The sequence below is a fragment of the Halichoerus grypus genome, chromosome 1 (assembly GCF_964656455.1).
Source record: "Halichoerus grypus chromosome 1, mHalGry1.hap1.1, whole genome shotgun sequence".
Classification (NCBI taxonomy): Eukaryota; Metazoa; Chordata; class Mammalia; order Carnivora; family Phocidae; genus Halichoerus; species Halichoerus grypus.
In genome coordinates this window covers 183,678,426-183,701,048 of record NC_135712.1, presented here as the reverse complement: position 1 = coordinate 183,701,048, position 22,623 = coordinate 183,678,426, and the positions used below count along the sequence as shown (strand labels likewise).

At 42.3% G+C, this 22,623-nt stretch overlaps 1 protein-coding gene and 1 non-coding gene across 4 annotated transcripts in view; both read left to right on the top strand.

Moving 5' to 3' along the window:
* The first annotated feature begins 18,809 nt into the window (after positions 1–18,809).
* LOC118524448 (small nucleolar RNA SNORA64/SNORA10 family) lies at positions 18,810–18,915 on the top strand. The gene has a single exon (XR_004911621.1). It is a non-coding gene; the product is annotated as a small nucleolar RNA SNORA64/SNORA10 family (small nucleolar RNA).
* A 3,097-nt stretch (positions 18,916–22,012) lies between these two features.
* The window catches only part of SLC25A26 (solute carrier family 25 member 26), a 127,188-nt gene continuing 126,577 nt past the window's right edge, over positions 22,013–22,623 (top strand). The window contains exon 1 of one of the 3 annotated variants that reach the window (XM_078076223.1): positions 22,013–22,304. Coding sequence is in view for 2 of the 3 variants with exons in the window: in XM_078076216.1 (XP_077932342.1) it covers positions 22,230–22,304 (75 nt within the window). In the remaining variant the exon portion in view is untranslated. The remainder of the gene's footprint in view (positions 22,305–22,623) is intronic. The other 2 variants (XM_078076216.1, XM_036074658.2) reach the window with 2 other exon arrangements.

Below are 22,623 nucleotides of genomic sequence, written 5' to 3'. Positions count from 1 at the left end.
TTATAGAAATGGTGAGTTTGAAAGTGAAATTCAGGGAGAAGATCAGAGTGAGATTCATGGTGAAGTTCAGGTCTGAGTCAGCATGAGGGTCAGAATAAGGGTCAAGGACAGGAGATGGACACAGATAGGGGTAGGGCCAGATAAAGGGTGATTGTCAGTATCAAGATAAGTGTGAATGTATATTTCAGGGAAAGTGTCAGCTTGATAGTCAGTGTCAGTATCTGGTTGAGGGTCAAGATCAGAGCCAGTGTTGTGGTGAAAGTTAACATGAAGGTTAGGGTTGGGTAAGGTTCAGAGTCAAGTTTAGGATCAGGGTTAACATCAGGGTATTTTCGGGATAGGGTGATAACCAAGGTCAGGTTCTGGGCATGGTCAGGGTTCAAGTTAATCCTCAAACTGAACCTGACACTCAGTATGCCTTTGAGTTTGAATCTTACCATGTCTATGAATATGACTCTTACCTAACTGTGATTCTCATCCTTATCAAGGCACTGCAGATTCCCATGGCCCCTCACCCTGATCTTGACCATGAATTTTAGACTCACTTCTTTTTTTTTAAGATTTTATTTATTTATTTGTGTGAGAGAGAGCATAAGCAGGGGGAGAAGCAGGCAGAGGGAGAAGCAGGCTCTCCGCTGAGCAAGGAGCCTGATGCAGGACTCAATCCCAGGACCCTGGGATCATGACCCGAGCTGAAAGCAGATGCTCAACTGACTGAGCCACCCAGGCGTTCCTCACCTTTTTTTTTTTTTTTTTTTTAAATAAAGATTTTATTTATTTGAGACACAGAGAGAGACAACCTGAGCGGGGGAGTGGGGGAGGGAAGGGAGAAGAGGGAGAGGGAGAAGCAGACTCCCCACTGAGCAGGAAGCCCAATCCTTACCCCACTTCTGATATTTAACCGCAACCTGACCCTTAACTTGACTCTGACCTTCCCCAGACGCTATCACCCCCACCTAGACTCTGACATTTATGCTGAGCCTGACCTTGAATCTGACTCTCACTCTTAACACTTTTTCTGACTTACTAGTTTCCACCTCACTCTCTCTCTAACCCTCACCTTCACTCTATGATACCCATCATGCTGACTCTCATATGACCCTGATCTTTCCCTGATCTCAAACTGACATATGCATTCACATTGACTGTAAACCTGATTCCAACATTCAACTGACCCTGACACTAAGCCCAAGTTAGACCCTGATCCCCACATTCATACAGTACCGAGTCTGAATATTACCCTACCCCTACCTTGACCCTGACACTCTGACTGTCCCTAGTACTCACACTTATTCTGACTCTGATTCTTACTCTCACACTGACCCTGTATATGAAATAGACCTAGAACTTCACCTGACCTAACTTTCACCCTGACACTGACCTTGACATTCAACTTTATCCTTACCCTGAACCTGTCCTCACTCTGACCTTCACCCTAGCTATGACATTGACCCTGAATCTCACTAGATTTTGAACCTGACCCTTATAATGTTCCTGACTATGACCTTTACCCTGACCCTGGTATTCATACAGACCCTTGTGCAGACTTTGACCTTGAACCTGACACTGAACCTGACCCTGACCCTACTCTCAAATTGACTCTGACACTATCATTTTCATCCTGAGCCTGAATCAGATTCTGAAATTGACCTTACCTTGTCCCTGACCCTCTTATTCACCCTTGAAAAGACCCCATCCTTCAAACTGACTCTGATTGTCACCCTAACACTCTCTGACCTCCCCACCCATGAGAAGTTACCCTGAAATTGATCTTTAACCTGATTTAATCCCTGGTTGACATCCTAAACTTGGCTTTGAACTGTTCTTAACCTTTACACTTCTTTCCTTTTGGTCCTGTCCTGAAACCTACCCTGCACAGAGCTTCATCTGAGCTTTCACCTAATCTTTACCCTCAAACAATGTCAACCCACACCAGGGATCCTCCCCTTTCCCTTAACCTGATCTGACTCTCACCCTGACCTTCATCTGAATGACCTTCATCTCACCCTGATCTTCTCCTCAAACCTTATAATCACCCTGACTTACCCTGAAGCAGACCTTTACCCTAACCCTGATTCTTTTTTTTTTATTATGTTATGTTAATCACCATACAATACATCATTAGTTTTTGATGTGGTAATCCACAATCCATTGTTTTCATATAACACCCAGTGCTCCATGCAGTACGTGCCCTCCTTAATACCCATCACCGGGCTAACCCATCCCCCTACCCCCTCCCCTCTAAAACCCTCAGTTTGTTTCTCAGAGTCCATGGTCTCTCATGGTTCATCTCTCCCTCCGATTTCCCCCCTTCATTTTTCCCTTCCTTCTCCTGTCCTCCATGCTATTCCTTATGTTCCACAAAAAAGTGAAACCATATGATAATTGACTTTCTCTGCTTGACTTATTTCACTTAGCATAATCTCCTCCAGTCCCATCCATGATGATGTAAAATTCCTAACCCTGATTCTTATCCTCACCCTGTACCTGGCCTGTACCCAATAAACACCCTACTCTGAATGTGATTTACCCTGTGTACTACCCTTATATTTATCCTAATCCTGAACTTGACCCTGAAACTTACCTGACTCTAACCTTCCTCCTCACCTTCAGCATGACCCTGACTCCTTCTTTGTTATGCAACCTGACCATTAACCTAACCCTTTCCCTAAAATATACACTCATTCTTACTCTGGTAAGAATCATTTCTCTCTGATTTTGACTGTCCATTACACTTATTGTGACACTCATGCTGAATCTGACCTTGATCCTCTCCTAAACTTCACCCCCATCCTTGCCCTTAACATGTTTACAACATTGATCTTATTTTTTTTTTTTTACAACCTTGATCTTTACCCACACATGTACACTGACCCAGAACCACCCCCACTTCAAAATGACTGTGCACTGGATGCTTGACCCTGAGATTCAATGTTATACTTACCTTATCTGTCACCATGAACCTGATATTGACCCTTACCATCACCATGACTCTCATCCTTACTCTCATCCAGACCATTGCCTTTACCTTGCACTTGACTCTGACCTTCGCGTGGTCTGAATCTCATTGTCATGTGGGCCTGAATCTGACCCTGATGTTCATCTCTGTATTCATTCTAACCCTTACCCTTATCTTTAAGTGGACTTTGACTCTGAGGCTTACCTGACATTGTTGGTCACCTGACAGTCTGATCCTAACCCAGATCCTTCCTGACTCTGACACTGAAGTTTGCCCTGATCCTGACCTTGATAGGAGTCTGCTACTTACACTCACGTAAACCCTGACTCTTCCTTTGAACCTCAGCTTGATTTCCAGCCTTACACTGAAGCTGAGCCTGAGTCTGAATCTGAACCTGAATTTAAACTTCACCATGACTAAGCCCTGACACTCATCCTCATGCTCATCCAGAGTCTAACCTATTCCTCACTATGTCCATATCTGCTTTCACACTGACCTTGACACCAAACTTCACCCTGAATCTGACTCTGATGTGTAACTGACTTTCAGTGACCCTCACCATTACCATGACCTTGACCCTGACCTAGAACTTTACCTTCATTCACATCCTGACCCTTGACCCTAAAACTCACCAGACATTAATGCTAACCCTCATCCTGACCCTGTTCCTTACTATGATCCTGATACTGACCCCTAGCAGCACTCTCAACCTTGTTCTACATATCTTTTTTTTTTTTAAGATTTATTTATTTATTTGAGAGGGGGGAAAGGAGAGGGGCAGACGGAGAGGGAGAGAGAATCCCAAGCAGGCTCCACATCAAGAGCAGAGTCCCACTCGGGGCTCGATCTCATGACCCTGAGATCATGACATGAGCCAAAATCAAGAGTCAGTAGCTTAACTGACTGAGCTACACAGGAGACCCAGCTGGCTTTTTCTTTTTTTTTTTCTTTTTTTCTTTTTAAAGATTTTGTTTATTTGACAGAGAGAGCACAAGCAAAGGGAGAGAGAGGGAGAAGCAGGATCCCTGCCGAGCAAGGAGCCTGATGTGGGACTCGATCCCAGGACCCTGAGATCATGACCCAGGCCGAAGGCAGCTGCTTAACCGACTGAGCCACCCAGGCGCCCCTGACTTTTTCATTTAAATAATTTTAGTGTTAAGTATTTGAGTGGCAATCCTGAAACTTCTACATCATTCAGTTTATAACAGTTAATTTACCATAAAAAAAGTTAGTGCAATATTTTGCTTTGTTCAAGACCAAGGTTAAATTTGCAATTAAAAAATTATATGTTAAATTGTATTTAACTAAATAACATAATAGTGGATGTCTCCTTAGATGGCTTAATTCTATAAAAGTCTGACAAGACAATTCATAAAGATTTAATATGTTAACTAAATTGTGATTTCCAGGTTCATAACTAATTTTAAAAGCTTAATTAATAAAGAGTTTAATAATATTTAATGTTTAATTAGTAATTTTTAAATGCATGAATTTTTCTAAAAGAAAGAAATGCGAAGACTGCTGACTAAATAGAATTTTAATTTCCCTTTATTTCTTAAAATGTCAGTAGATTAATAAAATATGAAAATGCCTTTGGATGCTAATACATATAATTGGTTTTGCCTTTTTAAAATTGTAAAATAGTAGGAGATAAGTGCTCATAAAATGTTACCAGGATAGGTTTTTTTTAAAAAAATTCAATTTATCTAAGCTAAAAAAACCAAACACAATCCATCTATTTCTCTCATCACCCTAACCCCCTACCTCTGGCAACAACTGACTTGTTCTCTGTTTCTATGAGTTCGCTGTAAATATATATATATAAATATATATATTTACCTATTTATATTATTTATTTATTTATGTTAAGTTTCATATATAAGAAAGATCATACAGTATTTGTCTTTCATCGTCTGACTTATTTCACTTATCATAATGCCCTCAAGGCCCATCCTTGTCACAAATGGCAAGATTTTATTTTTTTTATGGCTGAATAGCATTCCATAGTATAAAGTACACCACGATTTCTTTGTCTATCAATTGACATTTACATTTATTTATTTTTAAAGATTTTATTATTTTATTTATTTGACAGAGAGAGACACAGCGAGAGAGGGAACACAAGCAGGGGGAGCGGGAGAGGGAGAAGCAGGCTTCCTGTGGAGCAGGGAGCCCAATGCGGGGCTCGATCCCAGGACCCTGGGACCATGACCTGAGCCGAAGGCAGACGCTTAACGACTGAGCCATCCAGGCACCCCTACTTATTTTTAAATATTTTATTTTTTTATTTATTTGAGAGAGAGAAAGAAAGCATGAGCAGGGGGGAGGGGCAGAGGGAGAGGGAGAAGCAGACCCCTGCTGAGCAAGGACCCCGACTCAGGGCTCGACCCAGGACCCTGAGATCATGACCTGAGCCGAACACAGACCCATAACTGACTGAGCCACCCAGGCACCCCCACCAATGGACATTTATGTTCTTTCGATATCTTGGCTGTTATAAATAATGCTGCCATGAACATGGGGGTGTGTATATCTTTCTCCTCCCCTCCTCCTGGGGGTGCATATATCTTTTCAAATTAGTGTTTTTATTTTCTTCAGATAAGTATCCAGAAATGGAATTCCTGGATCACAGGGTAGTTCTATTTTAAACTTTTTGAGGAACCTCCATACTATTTTTTACAGTGGCTGCACCAGTTTGCATTCCCACCAACGGTGCATGGGGGTTCCCTTTTCTCCACGTCCTCATCAACACTTATTTTTTAGTCTTTTTGATACTAGCCATTCTGACAACTGTGAGGTGACACCTCACTGTGGATTTTTGTTTTTGAAGGTTTTATTTATTTATTTGAGGGGGGGAGGGGCAAAGGGAGAGGGAGAGTCTTAAGCAGACTTGTGCTGAGCACAGAGCCTGAGGCGGGACTCCATCCCAAGACACGGAGATCACAAGCTGAGCAGAAACCAAAAGTCAGAAGCTTAACCGGCTGCCCCACCCAGGCTCCCCTCCTCATTGTGGTTTTAGTTTCCATTTCCCTGGTTATTAATGATGTAGAGCATCTTTTCACATACCTGTTGGACATCCATAGTCTTCTTTTAAAAAGTGTTCGTTCAGATCTTCTGCCCATTGTTTAATTAGTTTTTTTTGTTTTTTTTTTTTTGCTATTGAGTTATCTGAGGTCTTTATATACTTTGGATTTCAGTCCCTTATCAGATAACTTGGTTTTAAAACAATTTTTTATTTAAATTCAATTTACTTAACATATAGTGTATTATTAGTTTCAGGAGTAGAATTTAGTGATTCATCAGTTGCATATAACACCCAGTGCTCATTACATCACGTGCCCTCCTTGATGCCTGTCATCCAGTTACCCCATCTCCCCGCTCACCTCCCTTCCAGCAACCCTCACTTTGTTTCCTAGAGTTCATCATGTCTTATGGTTTGCCTCCCTCTGTTTTTATCTTATTTTATTTTTCCTTCCCTTCTCCTATGTTCATCTGTTTTGTTTCTTTAATTCCACATATGAGTGAAATCATATGGTATTTGTCTTTCTCTGACTGACTTATTTCGCTTACATAATACCCTCTAGTTCTAGCCACATTGTTGCAAATGGCAAGATTTCATTCTTTTTGATGGCTGAGTAATATTCCATTGTATATATATACACCACTTCTTCTTTACCCATTCATCTGTCAATGGACATCTGGGTTCTTTCCATATTTCGGTTATTGTAGACATTGCTGCTATAAACATTGGGGTGCAGGTGCCCCTTCAAATCACTATTTTTGTATCCTTTGGATAAATACCTAGTAGTGCAATTGCTGGGTCGTGGGGTAGTTCTGTTTTTTAACTTTTTGAGCAACCTCCATATTGTTTTCCAGAGTGGCTGCACCAGCTTGCATTCCCACCAATAGCATAAGAGGGTCCCTTATCAGATATTTGACTTGAAAATATCTTCTCCCATTCAGTAGGCTGCCTTTCCATTTTGTTAATGGTTTTCTTTGCTGTAAAGAAGACTTTTAGTTTGAGGTATTTATGTATTTTTGCTTTTGGTGTAAGATTTAAAAAAATCATTGCCAAGACCTATGTCAAGGATCTTACTGCCTATGTTTTCTTCTAGAAGTTTCATGGTTTCAGGTCTTATATTCAAATCTTTAATCCATTTTGAGTTAATTTTTGGATATGGTGTAAGGTAGGGGTCCAGTTTCATTCTTTTGCATGTGGCTGTCCAGTTTCCCCAACACCATTTGTTGAAGAGACTGCCCTTCTTTCCTCATTGTATACTCTTGCCTCCCTTGTAAATTAATTGACCGTGCGTGCATGGGTTTATTTCTGGGCTTTGGCTTCTGTTCCACTGATCCATGTGTCTGTTTTTATCACAATCTCACACTGTTTTTATTACTATAGCTTTGTAATTTAGTTTGAAATCAGAGACCAGGATGGGTTTTAACTTTCTGTCTTCTGGGTGTCTCTTACATCTAGAGAAAAGAAAGAAAAGGTTGATGACTTTAAAGATGGCAGTTACTTGCGGTGACGTTCATACAAGTAGTTGATGACGTTGAGAGCACCTGGCGCAGCAGTTCCACAGTGGATCGCTTACACTCAGGGGTTGGCTTGGTCAGCTGCCACAGTGAGCTCAGGCCCTAGTGGTCCATGGTATTACTCTGAGTTCACCTGTTTATGATTCCATATCCCTCATTATACTGGAGCATGACAGTGGCAGAGAATGAAACCCAATCATGTATGCATCCCCACATCTAATTTAGAACCTGGCAGATAGCAGTCATGTAGCATGTTGGAAAGAAGAGGAAAAGGGAACACTCTACCTCGTTTATTTCCCTTGTTCTCCGTCTATCTGAATTTTTGTAAAAACTGAGATAATCCACCTAATGATGCAGTGCTAGAATTCCTGCCCTACAGTGGGAAGCTTCCATGAAAATATCAAGAAGAGTTATCTGATGGAGTTTGTGGCCAAAAATACCCATGCTGTTTACTTCTGGAGGTTCATCCTTTTGGGTTTTCAGAGTTTTCTGTTGTCACAAGCACTTATTAAAATGCCGATAGCCCAGGACAGGCTAGGATATTGTCTGTTTTGTTCACCTTTCTATCATGCCATCAAGGATGCTGTTTTTCATCACTATGTTCCTCGTCAGACCAGTTACTAGAACACAGTAGGAGTTCAGTAGAGATTACTTGACGAAATGACTTTCTTGTACCGACTCTGACTGCTGCTGGCAGCAGCTTGTTAAGGAGTGTGATGGTCTTTCAGAAATAGATTAGTGATGTCTGCCCTGTGAACAGTAATGAAAGTAAGGGCTTTTGGAGTATGTTTACCATGAATGTGTTAAACCACTCTTCTTGCCATAGCTGTCACCTAACACTTTTTTTCCCCAGCTAACACTTTAGACACTTAGTTGACTGCAAGGAGGAAGACTATGGTACTTGAAGGTGGGAAAGGGTATTGACTAGGAGGACTAAAAGGGCTTGAGATGGAAATGAGAATTCTGGAAACCAGATTCTGCAGCTTCTGTATTTGGCTGAGTACCTTGATGGAAAAGGAACAATTTCAGGTTTTTTCCTATTTGCTAGTTTTTTGGTTGTTTGTTTTAATTTGCCCACAAATTAAAAGGTTAGGTTGTGCAAGGCAACAACGTTTTAACATTTTACTAATTGAATAAAGCTAGTGATGTGCAACAAAAAGGTTTTCATGTTTACTTACTGAGATTGTGCATGCGCTGTGTTAATTTCACACTCTTTGCACATGTATTCCTCCTGGAATTAGAGAGAGAGAGAGAGAAAGCATTGTTGAGGTTCAGAGATAAAGGAATGATTTTAAAGAACAAAGACATGGATTCATAATTCCCTATCCCCAGAGTCTCGTATCTTTCTCTGGTTAGGAAACAGAGGCTTTGTGTCCAAAATCAGAATGAGGGTATTTGCAGGTTTTTTATTAAGAGCTTGAAGAGAATTTGAGGGGTGGAGGAGACATTTTATTGCATAAACACAAAGGTTCTTATACTTCTCTCCCCTCAAAATTACAATGTGAATGGTGTCCCTGCTGTATAAAGCCGCTTTCATTTGCATCTGGAATGGAGCATACTTTGATGAGTTTGTGAGGGACAGTTGAGTTTTCTAACATGTTGTCATACATGCAGTTTGTCATACTGCTTGGGGCACCTGGGTGGCTCAGTTGGTTAAGCGTCTGCCTCCAGCTCAGGTCATGATCCCAGGGTCCTAGGATCAAGTCCCTCATGAGGCTCCCTGCTCTGTGGGAAGCCTGCTTCTCCCTCTGCCTGCCGCTCCCCCTGCTTGTGCTCTCTCTCTCTCTCTCTGACAAATAAATAAATAAAACCTTAAAAAAAAAAAAAAACCAACAATGCTTAACTTGTTCTTCTTGCTTCTCACCTTCCTGATCAGTGGAGGCAACCCGTTGCCCTGTGCAAGAATTATTCATTCATTCACTCAACAAATATTTAGTGCTAGGTCAGGACCCAAGTTAAAAAATCAACTAATGTCATTTGTTTCTAAGATCATCTGTCTTAATTTGGGTTTCTTCTAAAATAGACCTTGAATCAGAGGCTTGGGTTCAGGTAGCTTTTTGGAAGAGACAATTTCTGGAAGCAAAAAGAAGAGAAAAAAGCGAGACAGGAAAGGACAAAAAGTTACAAGGTATACATAAAATAGCAGATTAGTGCTGCAGGCAAGTAGGGCTTAATTCTCCTGGGGAACCTCTGAGAAACTGTGGAACATGCATAACATTTCACCATCAGAACAAAGGCTGGGGCATTCCTTTACCCACATATCTTGGTCATGCCTGCAGGTGCTGAAGAGAAGACTCAGGTAGATGATGAGAAGCCGTGATTCCTGAGTTGGTATATTGTCAGGGACTGTTGACCATAGCTACAGGTGAACTCAGATAAGCCAGGGACATATGGGACAGTGCATCAATAGCATTGACTATAGAATCCTTGCTCTTTGTACTCCAAGCCAGGGTGCATTTTGGAACTAACAAACTTAAGACTGAGGTAGACCAGTGCCCCCATACGTGGTTGTGTAGGTTGTGCACTGTACAACTCCAGAGTCTGGCACTTATATGGAATGCAGTGTAATTTTTGTCCCCCGGAGCTGGGCAAAGAAAAAAATCTGTAAGACATTCACATGAGTTACATTGTAATTGGCATCCCTTGGAACCATGTTGTGTACAATCTGCAAAGCTATACATGCCGTTTCTCTTACAAGAAAATCTTCCTATGAAGGGTAGATATTATTTCTGAAAGAGTGAACTAATTATTATAAAGCATCAGACAGAGGACATTTCTGAGTAAAATAGGCTTCACTTAATATATTTGCAGCAGCCCAGCAGTATTTACAGTTTCTAATGGCAATTAGACTCTGGAGACCCAGTAGGCTTTAAGTTAATACTATCTTTGCTTAGCTGTTTAGGTGGATGATACAGGACTGCATGCACAGCAACCACGCCTCATTGGGAAGCCCAGCTGCTACTCAGATTCCCAGCCTTGTGGCCTCTCTCACCTACACGGGACACCTAGAGCTGCCACACACAGGATGAGTGTGTCACCTTAGCACAGAGGGGCTGCAGCTTTCCCACCAATCCTCGAGACCAGTCTAGTTCAAGACTCTTTCATTCTCAGCGTGGTCCTAACAGTCAGAGGTTTTACTGCAAACGAGGCAGATACAACCTTCCCCATGTATTTTAATTTGTCATTTGTAATGACACAGTACTAGGAGAAGACAGACTCTGAATTTGTTTTAAAAGTACATCTGGGTTCAGCCCTGGGCATGATGTTAACATTGTATTCGAGATACTCTACATGATTCTTTGATGAATAAAAACACAGCGCATATAAAACAATTGCCCTCATCTCCAAATTCCTGCCTAAAGGAATTGACATATGCTGTGAACTTTCATGTAAACAAAACCAAGTGGCTTTTTTTTTTTAATTACAAATGAGTCTCATTATTAATTGTAGAGTATTTGGGAAAGAAGATAGATAGGCATACAATATGGATTTTAGAAATATATTTCTCAAATTAATTTTCAAGCTTGATCATAAGCTCTGTCCCAATTTTCTTGTCTGTCCAAATGGTCTTTTAGAGGATTGATTGATTGATTGACTGATTTGAGAGAGACAGAGAGATTGAGCAGGAGGGAGGAGTGGAGGAGGAGGGAGAGGGGGAGGGAGAGGGACAAGCAGATTCTGCGCTGAGCATGGAGCCCGACACGGGACTCCATCTCATGATCCTGAGATCATGACCTGAGCCGGAACTAGGAGTTGGACGCCTAACCGACTGAGCCACCCAGGCACCCCAGAAGCTGAAGAGAAACAGAGGCATAAAAAGACAGCACAATTGATCATCTATTTTTTTTAAGATTTTATTTATTTATTTGAGAGAGAGAGAGAGCACGAGACGGGGGAGGGTCTGAGGGAGAAGCAGACTCCCCACTAAGCAGGGAGCCCGATGCGGGGCTTGATCCCAGGACCCTGGGATCATGACCTGAGCCAAAGGCAGATACTTAACCGACTGAGTCCCCCAGGCGCCCTGATCATCTATTATTGCTATTGATCCATTGTTAAAACAGATGGTGTACCAACACGACAGAAATAGTTGTGCCTGGTTTCCATGAACTAAAAATTCATTCTATGTAAGTGTGAAGTAAGCATACTATGGGTATTTGTGTAAGAACCAGGTTCTCTGAGTGCTTACTGAGGGTAACCTACGTATTGCACAGGAAAAATATAATTGAAACAATGTGGAAAAATTACTTCTAAGGGATTAGTTAATAGTATTCTTTCATTTTTGAGAATTATTTTTAATCACTCTTTCCCCAGATTTACTTAGACAAAAATATAGTTTTTCTTTGATCCTCTCATTTCTGCAAGCAACACAGAGTGTTACCAGCTGTTGTGAAATAGCCGAACTGTCGTCCACAAGGTCACAACAAAACTGATTTCCCACCGCCCTGGTTGGATTCACCTGTGTTTCTGAGACAGCTCATTTCTTGAAAGGAAATCCTGGTACGCCAAAAGCAGTGAACTCTGGGAGAGGCGGGGATCAGGGAAATCAGGACGGAGATTTCTCCGTGGGTTCCACATGCTCTCTTGCCAGGAACACATACTCCAAATTGGCATCCCTTGTTTTCCAACTGTCTGAAATACAGGAGGAATAGTTCTCTGGGGGTAAGGGCAGCCTGAAGATTTCCATAGCATTACTAATCCTCTAGTAATGGCAGTCTCCAAGAATGGCGGATGCCTACTGCCCCTACTGCCCCTTCTTAATGCTTTGTTACAGAACCGAAGATGCACTTGTGTCAGACATTTTCCTTCACTCCCTTCCTCCATTCCTCTCTCCTATCTTCCCTTCATTCCAGTATTTGAGCTCAACTATGTGTCTGGCACCAAGTACACAGTTGTGAATCTGATAGACATCGTCCCCGTGTTAATGGATCTTATAGTCCAGTGTGGGAGAAAGACTTTAAATGGGCACACGAATACAGAATTACAAGTTGTGACAAGTGCTGAGGAAAAAAGTGTGATGGTATGAGAGAAAACTGGTGGAAGCTGGGTGATGGGAAGGAGAAGACAATCTCTATGGAAACCACATTAACAGCCTCAGCCGTGTAAGAAGGAGAATTGTAGGTGTGGGGGTTAGGCATGTGCAAAGGCCCTGAGACGGAAGCTATGGACAAGCTCGACTCATCTGAGGCACCAAAAGCCCCCAGTGTTGCTAAAGCTTCATTAGCGAGAAGGGTGGCTGGCAGGCCATGAAGTTGAAGCACTAGCTCAGGGACAGACCATTCAGGCTCAAGGGAAAAATGGAGAATGTCTGTTGAGAAATAAAACCCACAAGAGGAACAAAAGTAAGAATTAACTGAGGATGGGGGCAGCACCTGACTGATGCATTGCTCTGCAGGTGGTGACGTGTTCTCTTGTAATTATTTGGGGGAACTGTGGCCATTTTGCAATGTAGCAGCATTGCACCTGAGAAATGACAAAGATATAAGCTCACTTTTTTCATGAGTATTTGAACTCTAAACAGGTTCACTTAGGAAAGATCAAAAAGATTAACGTTTGGCCTGTAGCATTAAGCCCAAAGTGTTCATTTAGGACACATGCAGCTAGCTCAGAAGAATAAAAGGTCGTGCCCTTTTGAATGCAGGACTGCTGTTTGTTTGGCAGAAGGTAATAAAAAGGCTACTGTGCCGCAGAACTCTTTGGAAGGCTTGCAATGAGGAAGCTAGAAGGTATAAAATGGCAGACTGAGTCAGGAGAGGCACAGGATGACAGAGTTGGTGAGTGGAAATTTGAAATAATAAATATCGTTCTTTAAAAATTTTCCATATTGGCAAATGATCAGGGGCTCTGTGTTGTATGATAGAGTGCACCCCTCATTGCCGTGTCCCCCTCTCCTTCCCTTCAGCGACTCTGACCCATGAGGCAAAATGGCATTGATGGGGTGGGGACAACTTGGGTTACTTGTTGATTAAAGACTGTTGTGCATCAGCTTTTTTGGTGAGACTGAGTTGCATTTCATCTTTGAAATGGAATCTATTAAATGTATTCCACCTCCTATGAGGAAGTGTCTTGCTTATGGTGGTAAAATATACATAACATGAAAATGACCCTTTTAACCATTTTAAGCGTGTAGTTCAGTGGCATTAAGTACATTCACACTGTTGTGCAACCATCACCACCATCCATGTCTAGAACTTTTTTATCTTCCCCGACTGAAACTGTGTACCCATGAAACATGAACTAACCATCTCTCTCTGCCCCCTTCTAGCTCTGGGCAACCACCATTCTACTTCCTGTTCTTATCAATTTGACTCCTCTAGGCAACTCTTAAAAGCAGAAGAATACAGTATTTGTCCTGTTGTGACTGGCTTATTTCGCTTAACATAATGTCTTCAAGGTTCATCTGTGCTGTACCATGTGTCAGAATTTCCTTCCTTTTTAAGGCTGTATAGTATTCCATTGTATGTTTATACCACATTTTGTTTATCTGTTCATCTGTCAACAGACATTTGGGTTGGAGAGTGTCTTAATATCAACACGATCTTTTTTTTTTTCCTTACATTATCTCACTTTTCCTCTTTTCCTTTCTCTGCCCCTTCCCTTCTCTTCTTTCCTTCCCTCTCTGTCTCTTTCCCTGGATATAGGGAAGATAGAATTTGACTAAAGGTTATTATCATTGGGAATCTCAAGGAAGAGTATAATGACTTCCTTTTTTTTATTATAGTAGGCTTTTTTAAAAAGCAGTTTTACATTCACAGCAAAATTGAGCAAAAATTACAGAGTTCCCGTATACTCCCTGCCTCCCTCCTCAGCCTATCCAATATCCCCAGCAGAGTGGTGTAATTGTTCAAATTGTTAAACCTTTACTGAAACATCACGATCATCCCAAATCCATAGTTTACATTGGATAATCCCTCTTGGCATTGTACATTCCATGGGTTTGAACAAACGTATTAAGACATGTATCCATCATTATCATAATAATTTATTTCACTGCCCTAAAAATCCTCTGTGCTCAGTCTATTCATTCCTCCCTCCCCCTAACCTCTGGCAACCACTGATCTTTTTTATCGTCTTCATAGTTTTGCCTTTTGCAGAATGTCATGTGGTTAGAATCATACAGTATAGAGCCTTTTCAGATTGGCTTCATTCACTTAGTAATAGGCATTCAAGCTTCCTCCATGTCTTTTCATGGCTTGATAGCTCATTTCTTTTTAGTGCTGAATAATATGGATGTACCACGGTTTCTTTATCCATTCACCTACTGAAGGACATCTTGGTTGCTTCCAAGTTTTGGCACTTGTGAATAAACCTGCTATAAACATTCATGTGCAGATTTTTGTGTGGACACGTGTTTTCAACTAATTTCAGAAAATATCAAGGAGTACAATTAGCAGATCTTATATTAAGACTGTGTTTAGCTTTATAAGAAAGTGCCAAACTCTTTTCCCAGGTGGAAATGAATTCCTTTTGAGTTTTGCTGTTTTCCTTTAAGAAACTAGGAGTCCAGGCTCAATTATAATGCCTAAGTTACAGGTGACAGTTTGGATTAAGTGGGAAAGTAAATAGAGAAACAGTCAGTCATCTCATAGGGCCTGATAGAAAGTGACCGCAATTTCTTTTACTCATGTGGAGTTGTCCAGGGGAACTGGAAAGGCAGGTGTGGAGTCAAGAGAAGGTTTTTCTGACTGGTTCAGCCGTTAATGAGCCAAGATATAATTTTTGAAGGTGTTTGCAGGGAGAAGGGAGAGGAGAGGGGGTGTCTCTGAAGGATTAGGTAATGGTTTGCATCAAAGATAAATAAGAAATTGAATAAGAGGCAGACTTCTTAACCAGCAGATTGTAAGAATCGTGGACAAAAAAACGAAGTTGGGCGGCGCCTGGGTGGCTCAGTCTTTAAATGTCTGCCTTCAGCTCAGGTCATGATCCCAGGGGCCTGGGATCGAGCCCTGCATCGGGCTCCCTGCTTGGCTGGAAGCCTGCTTCTCCCTCTCCCCCTCCCCCTGCTTGTGTTTCCTCTCTAGCTGTGCCTCTCACTATCAAATAAATAAATAAAAAATCTTTTTAAAAAAATGAAGTTGGTAGGGTAAGATATTTATATGGGAAAAAAAGGACATTATGGGACACAATAGGTGCTTATTTAGTACTTGTTGATGGAATTAATTTGAGGAATAATAAAAGTTGTTGTCGTGCTTAGTTGGAACTGTGGTTTAATGGTGAACATTTTTCTTTAATTTTCCTATAATGGGAAGATCGTGAACCTCATTTATGTTTTCCCCTTATTTCCTATACTGCAAAAAAAAAAATAGCTCCATTTGCCCTTGACTATAACAATAGTGAGTGGCTGAGAAAAATCATTTGCTGTCCTCATCTGTGTCACAAGGGTGACCTGTAATTATTTGTTGCCACTTCAACAGAGGGGAGCAATTACAGCAAGGGCACTTCTGTGTTCTATTTCAGTGTGACAGGCTTGCCAAACTGATGGGCAGCAAATGCACAAGGCATAGGGTTTAAAGATAATTTCCGTGTCCAGTAGGATGGAGATCGCTGTCAGAGAATGCAAAAATTAGCTGAACACATTTCATCCTGATTATTTTATACATGTTTTGGAAACCTAGACAGAGCTTCATCTTGGGTCAAATATTGAGTGGAATCCAATTATGGCAGATAATTGATTCACTCTTCTTAAAGTCTAGGCAGGTTTATATCAACTTGTTCATGGAAAAAGGTAAAAAATTAAGCAATGTCATGTGAGTGGCTGTCAGCTAGATATAGGTTAGCAACAAAAGATTCATATGATGATAGTAGTTACAGGGGTAGTTGTTATTCATTAGAAATTGCCAGTAATGCAAAGAGAAAACAGATCATTGTTAATGTACCGAAAGATAACCAGTCATCATACAGATGTTTTTGGTGTGCATTTGCAAATTATGTTTTGCCTCTAAGATCGCCCCCTAATGATTCCTACTGCCTATATCTATTTCCTTGTGTAATCCCCTCTCCCTGGGTGTGGCCTGGCAAAGTTGATGGGATGTCACCTCAGAGATTAGATTACCAAGTTTGTGGCTTCCATCCTGGGTGTTATCTTTCACTCTTTCTTGCTTGCTCCCTCTGATGAAAGCCAGGGACCATGTTGCAAGCTTCCATGTGGAAAGGCCACTGCGGCAAGGAACTAAGGAAGGCCTCCAGGCAATAGATAGGGAAGACTGGAGCCCTTCAGTCCAACATCCTGCAAGGAGATGGGTCCTGCCAACACCCATGGGAGTGAGCTTGGAAGTGGATCCTCCCCCACTTGAGCCATCAGATGGGACTGGCAGGCCTGGCTGGCAGCATGAATGCAGTCTCATGAGAGACTTTGAACTAGCCTATGTGTTGCTAGGCAATATCCAGATATCGGACCTAAAGAAACTCTGAGAGAGTAAATGTTTGTTTTTTTAAGCTGCCAAGTATTGGCGTAGTTTGTTATGCAGCAATAGATAACTAATATGTATGTTTACAAAAATTGGATTATATTGTCTTTTGTCAATCAGAGTTTTATTAGCAAATAGAGGGCACTCAACTGGGATTTTTGAGGAGAGCTATGCGCAGTGTTAAGAAAATCAATTAGGTATGAAAGAGGCAGCTGGGGCTTACAACAATGAAAAGCCATTATCATCCATAGCCCTGAAGAAGGAAGGGAAGGAAAAGGTGTTACAAGAGGCCAAAAAGGGGAGCCACAGAGGGGAAGCTGTCTTATAGGAGCACATTTGTCAAGGGACACACCATCTGTCAGAATTGGGTGAAGGCAGGTAGGGAGCAAGGAAGAAATACTCTGGCCTCTTTCTTCTGCCATCCTCAGATTTGCCCATGACTGTTACTGGCCAAGCCCAACTGGAAACCAGAGGGCAGTTCCTAGGGGTCAGCTCCCTAGGACAGAGAACAAGGCAGAGAAAGCAGAGAATAGATCTGCTGAGATGTAAAGAGAAAAACCAGCCTATGCCTATGCTCTTGTGCAATTATTTTTATGTTTATCATCTTTCTGTATCATTAAAGATTCTTTTTTTTTAAGATTTTATTTATTTATTTGACAGAGAGAGACACAGCGAGACAGGGAACACAAGCAGTGTGAGTGGGAGAGGGAGAAGCAGGCTTTCCACTGAGCAGGGAGCCCGATGCGGGGCTCAATCCCAGGACCCTGGGACCATGACCTGAGCCGAAGGCAGACACTTAACGACTGAGTCACCCAGGTGCCCTTGTACTAGCATTTCTTGAAAAGGAGGTCCCAGGTTATGTTGTAACATCTATGTTTCTTAAAGGGCATCTAGTGGAAATAGTTGATGAAGCTTTTACCTTTGTAAAAAAGGAGAGAATACATTTCTTCTTAATACTGGAAGGCATCCAATGAATTGTATTGCCTTCCAAGTTACCAGAAAATGGTATCAACATAATTTCTTCTTACATAGTTAAAAACAGTCATTACATTGAAGAGGAAAAGAGTTTCCCCTTAATTTATCTAAAACTTCCAAGGTCATTAGAGACTGGAAATAACATTTGTTTTCTCTGAGGAAGGTATAGTAGTATGTATCACCAAGTGCTTGTGCACCTCAATAATTTATCAATCATTTATAGCATTCAGAATCTATAACATTAATAGGAAAATACTGAATACATTTAATATTTTCTACATGCCAGGCACTGGACTGTGTACTTTCCATGAATATAATATTCAATCATCCCCATCCTGTGAGACAAATATGATATTTTAATCAGTTATTGAGATATAACTTACATACAGTAAAGTGCATCCATTTAAAGTGTACAATTCGATGCATTTTTGTAAATGTATAGACCTAAGCAGTGGCCACCACAATAATGATACAGAACATCTCTATCCCCGCAAAGTGTTGTTTTGTGCCCCCTTTTTAATCAGTCCCTTGCCTTCACCCCAGTGCCTGGAAACCACTGGTCTGTTTTGTCACTGCAATTTTGTCTTTACTAGAATTTCATATAAGTGGAATTACAAAGTATGAACTTGTTTTTATCTGGCTTTTTTAACAGCATAAGTTTGAGATTAATCCATATTTTTGCATGTGTCAGTAATTCATTTCTTTTTATTGATGAGTAATATTCCATTGTATGGATGTACCCCAATATGTTTATCCACTCACTAGTTGATGGACATTTGGGTTGTTTCCAGTTTCTGCCTCTTATGGATAAAACTGCTGTGAACAATAATGGACACATGTTTTCATTTCTCTTGGGTAAATACCTAAGAGGTGTATTGGAAAACTTGGGGGTGGGGGGCAGGGAGAATTTGGGGAGGATTCAATTATAGGCAGAAACATTTTAAGAAAGCAATTAAAAAATGGGAATAGAGAGAAAGGTGCTCCAGAGGACTTCAGATTGGTCTTACAGTGGCCACTCTTTCCTTGAGAGGTGCACCAGGTCCTGGGTTGTGGTTGCTGAGGCTTTGCAAGCCAGTGGGCCCCCAACCATCTCAGGCTCTTCACAGGCATTTCTTGCCATCAGAGACTACAGTGGACACATCGGTCTGGGTGTTCTGTGCTCAAAGGAGGTAGCCCCTGCCATCCGTGGGGCCATCATCCTGGCCAACTCTTCCGTTGTCCTCGTGTGGAGAGGCTCCTTTGGGAACAAGATCGGTATGCCCACGCTGTTCCATGTGAAGTGGCTGGCTGCTGTGGTACATCCCTGCCACCCAGAAGCACTGACATTGTCTCAAGAAGCTACTGACGATGGCCGGGGTTGACAACTCTACACCTCGGCCAGGGCCTCCACTGCCACTCTGGGCAACTTTGCCAAGGCCACTTTTGATGCGTTTTCCAAGACCTACAAATGTCTCACCCCTGACCTCTGGAAAGAGACTGTGTTCACCAAGTCTCCCTATCAGGAATTCACTGACCATCTTGTAAAGACCCATGCCAGAGTCTCTGTGCAGAGGACCCTGGCTCCCACTAGGGCCACCACATAGTTTTACACAAGAAAAATAAAGTGAATTAAAGCCTGATTAAAAACATATATATAAAAAATAAGAGGGGCACTGGTTTCTGTAGTGGTTGTACCAGTTCCAGGTGCTCTTCATCCTTGCCAGCAACACTTGGCCTTTTGGGTCTTTTTTATCGTTGCCGCTCTAGGGGGTATGTCGTATGTTATCACAGTTTTCACTTGCATATCTCTGATGCGCTATCCAGTCTCTATGGTGACACCCAGTGATTCTGACCTCCTGGTATTCATGCCATTGTTTAGTCCAATCCCATAAAAAGTAGGGATGACCTGTATAACAAATGGCCTATTGCAGGAATAACAACTGAGTGACTTCTGAGCCTTGGTCGTAGAAAACATTATAGTTTCTGTGTTGTTCTCTCTGAGACCACTCACTCTGGAGAAAACCAGCTGTCATATCATGAGGACACTCAAGCAACCCTATGGAGAAGTCTGTGTGACAAGGACCTGAGGCCATGTGCCAATAGTGCTAATTTGCCAGTCACGGAGTGAGCCATTTTGTAAGTGGATCCTCCAGTCCCAGTCAAGTCTTCTTGCTGATAACCTGACAGCACACTCATGGGAGACACTCTGAGACTGAACCACTCTGCTGAGCCATTCCTGGATTCCTGTCCTACAGAAACTGTGTGAGGTAATAAAAGTTGATTGTTGTTCTAAGTTTGTTACCCAGCAATAGGTAACCAGTACAGATTTTGAGACTTGAAAATGAGGTGCTACTGTAACAAACACTTAAGCCATAGGAGTGGCTTTGTCACCAGGCAGTAGATAAAGGGAAGGACTTTGAAGAAAACATTAGTGCAAGCCTACTGATAGAACCTTGATGGACTTTGAGGAACCTGCTGGCAAGGGCTTATGGGTAAATATGGTTGGCATAATTCTAAGATGGCTCTCAAGATTCCTGCCCTGTAATTCATATGTTTTGTACAATTACTTCCCTTGAGTGTGAGTAGAACCTGTTAGCATGATGAAATATAACTTCCATGATTATGTTGCATTATACAGCAAAGATTTTGCAGATGTAATTAAGGTCCCTAATCATTGAGTTAATCAAAAGGGAGATTATCCTGGGGGGCCTGACTTAGTCATATAAGCCCTTGAAAGAGACAAACAACAGTGTAAGAGGTTCTCCTGCTGGCCTGGGGGACGTGAACCAGCATATTTTGAGATGGCCTATGGATCGTGACATGTAGCAAACATGAGTTTGGAGAGTACCAATGTTCTGCAGGCAGCATAGGGAAAGGTGTTGTTGGTAGAGGGAACAACATGGGTAAAATGTGGAGGCTTGAAAGTGTATAGTCTGTCTTTGAGTAGCCTAGCCAGTGGGAAGTGTGACAGAAGACACCATCTGGGAAGTGTGTAAGGACCTGGACTATCAGGGCGCCTGGGTGGCTCAGTCGTTAAGCATCTGCCTTCAGCTCAGGTCATGATCCCAGAGTCCTGGGATTGAGCCCCGCATCGGGCTCCCTGCTCTGCGGGAAGCCTGCTTCTCCCTCTCTCACTCCCCCTGCTTGTGTTCCCTCTCTCGCTGTCTCTCTCTCTGTCAAATCATGTGTGCAGCAAAAGGGAGTAATTTAAAGCAGGAAGGTGACATTACCATTATCTTTAGAGAGCACTTCCTATGAACCAGGAACTAAGTTGAGAATGTGTATGCATTACCTCATGGAATCTGTAATAGTACCAAATGAAGAAGTTACTATCATCCCCACTTCAGGGAGGAAACTCAATCTTGGAGAAGTTATGCCCAAACGTAGTACCCAAACTTCACCTAGTGAAGCTCAGAATCTGAAACCCTTAAAGGTATGCTTGTTAATCATTTCTAGATGACACATCTAGATGAGAATAAAGAAAACACAGAACTTTATTTAATAAATGTAAAGGCAGGTCCACTCCAAGAAGCTTTTACTAAGTACTTAATAAATTGGTCTTCTAGATATGCGCACTGGTACCGCAGCGAACAAGATAAGCCAATAAATAATTTAAAAAGTAAATAATATTAAGTGCAATAACTGCTAGTAAGAAATAGAGGATGCTAATTTTTAGCTGGAGTGAGGAAACTTTTAAAGTCTTTTACTATATCGTTATTTAATAATCTTTTTTAAGATTTTATTTATTTCACAGAGAAAGCACAAGCAGGGGGAGCTGCAGAGGGAGACGGAGAAGCAGGCTTTCCGCTGGGCAGGGAGACGAAGGCGGGGCTCAATCCCAGGACCCAGGGATCCTGACCTGAGCCGAAGGTAGATGCTTAACCGACTAATCCACCCAGGCGCCCCTATTTAATAATCTTCTGATGTTGAGTCTGTTTTAGAGAGATTCAGACAAAGTTTGTACACCTAAAACCAAGAGGGAAACCAAAAAGAAGTAACTGAAAACCACAAGCCTCCTCCCGAAATCCGTCCTGCCCCTCCAGGGCCCGCCCTCCACTAAGCCACGCCTCTTTGGGGTTTACGCTTTAGCTTCAGCCGGCCTTCCGCTAGGGGCTCTCTTCCAGGATCCCGCCAAGGCTCATTTACTCGCGAGAGTTCTTTCGTCTAGGCGAATCACAAGGGGACGGCCGGAGAGACAGAGAAGAGTCGCGAGATTTGGCTCGACCACATCCCTCCCCGGACTCCTCCTCCCCTCCTTCCCCGCGCTCCTTCGGCAAGGCTTCCCGGGTTGCACGTGTAGTTGTTGTGGTTCAATCTCACGTGGCCGCGGAAGTGCCGCACTACTGGTCCGCCTCCAAGATGGCGGCGCCTAGTGAATGAGAGCCTCGTTTAGTAGCCTTGGAGGTGTCTGCGGGGCCATGGACGGGCCTGGGTTCACGGCTTCGCTCGTGGTGAGTGCTGGGCGGTAGGGTGGGCGCTCGGGGCGCTGGAGTCTCGCACTGGAGCCCATAGTGGCTTCTGTGCCCTAGCACTTTCTTCCGGTTTTGCGCGTTGAACCGTCCTGGGGTCACTGGTCACCAGGCAGGTCTGGGAGGGAGCGCGGGGTTTCTGGGTCAAGGTTGTGTTATTCCTACCCGGAAAACAGAAGGAGACGGGGGTGGGAGTGGGTGCTCCACAGTCTTCCGCCGGATGGTTTACCTAAAGAAAAAAAAGAAGAGCTTCAATTATATACTGTAACCACACTCTGGAGAACTGGGAAATTAAATATAT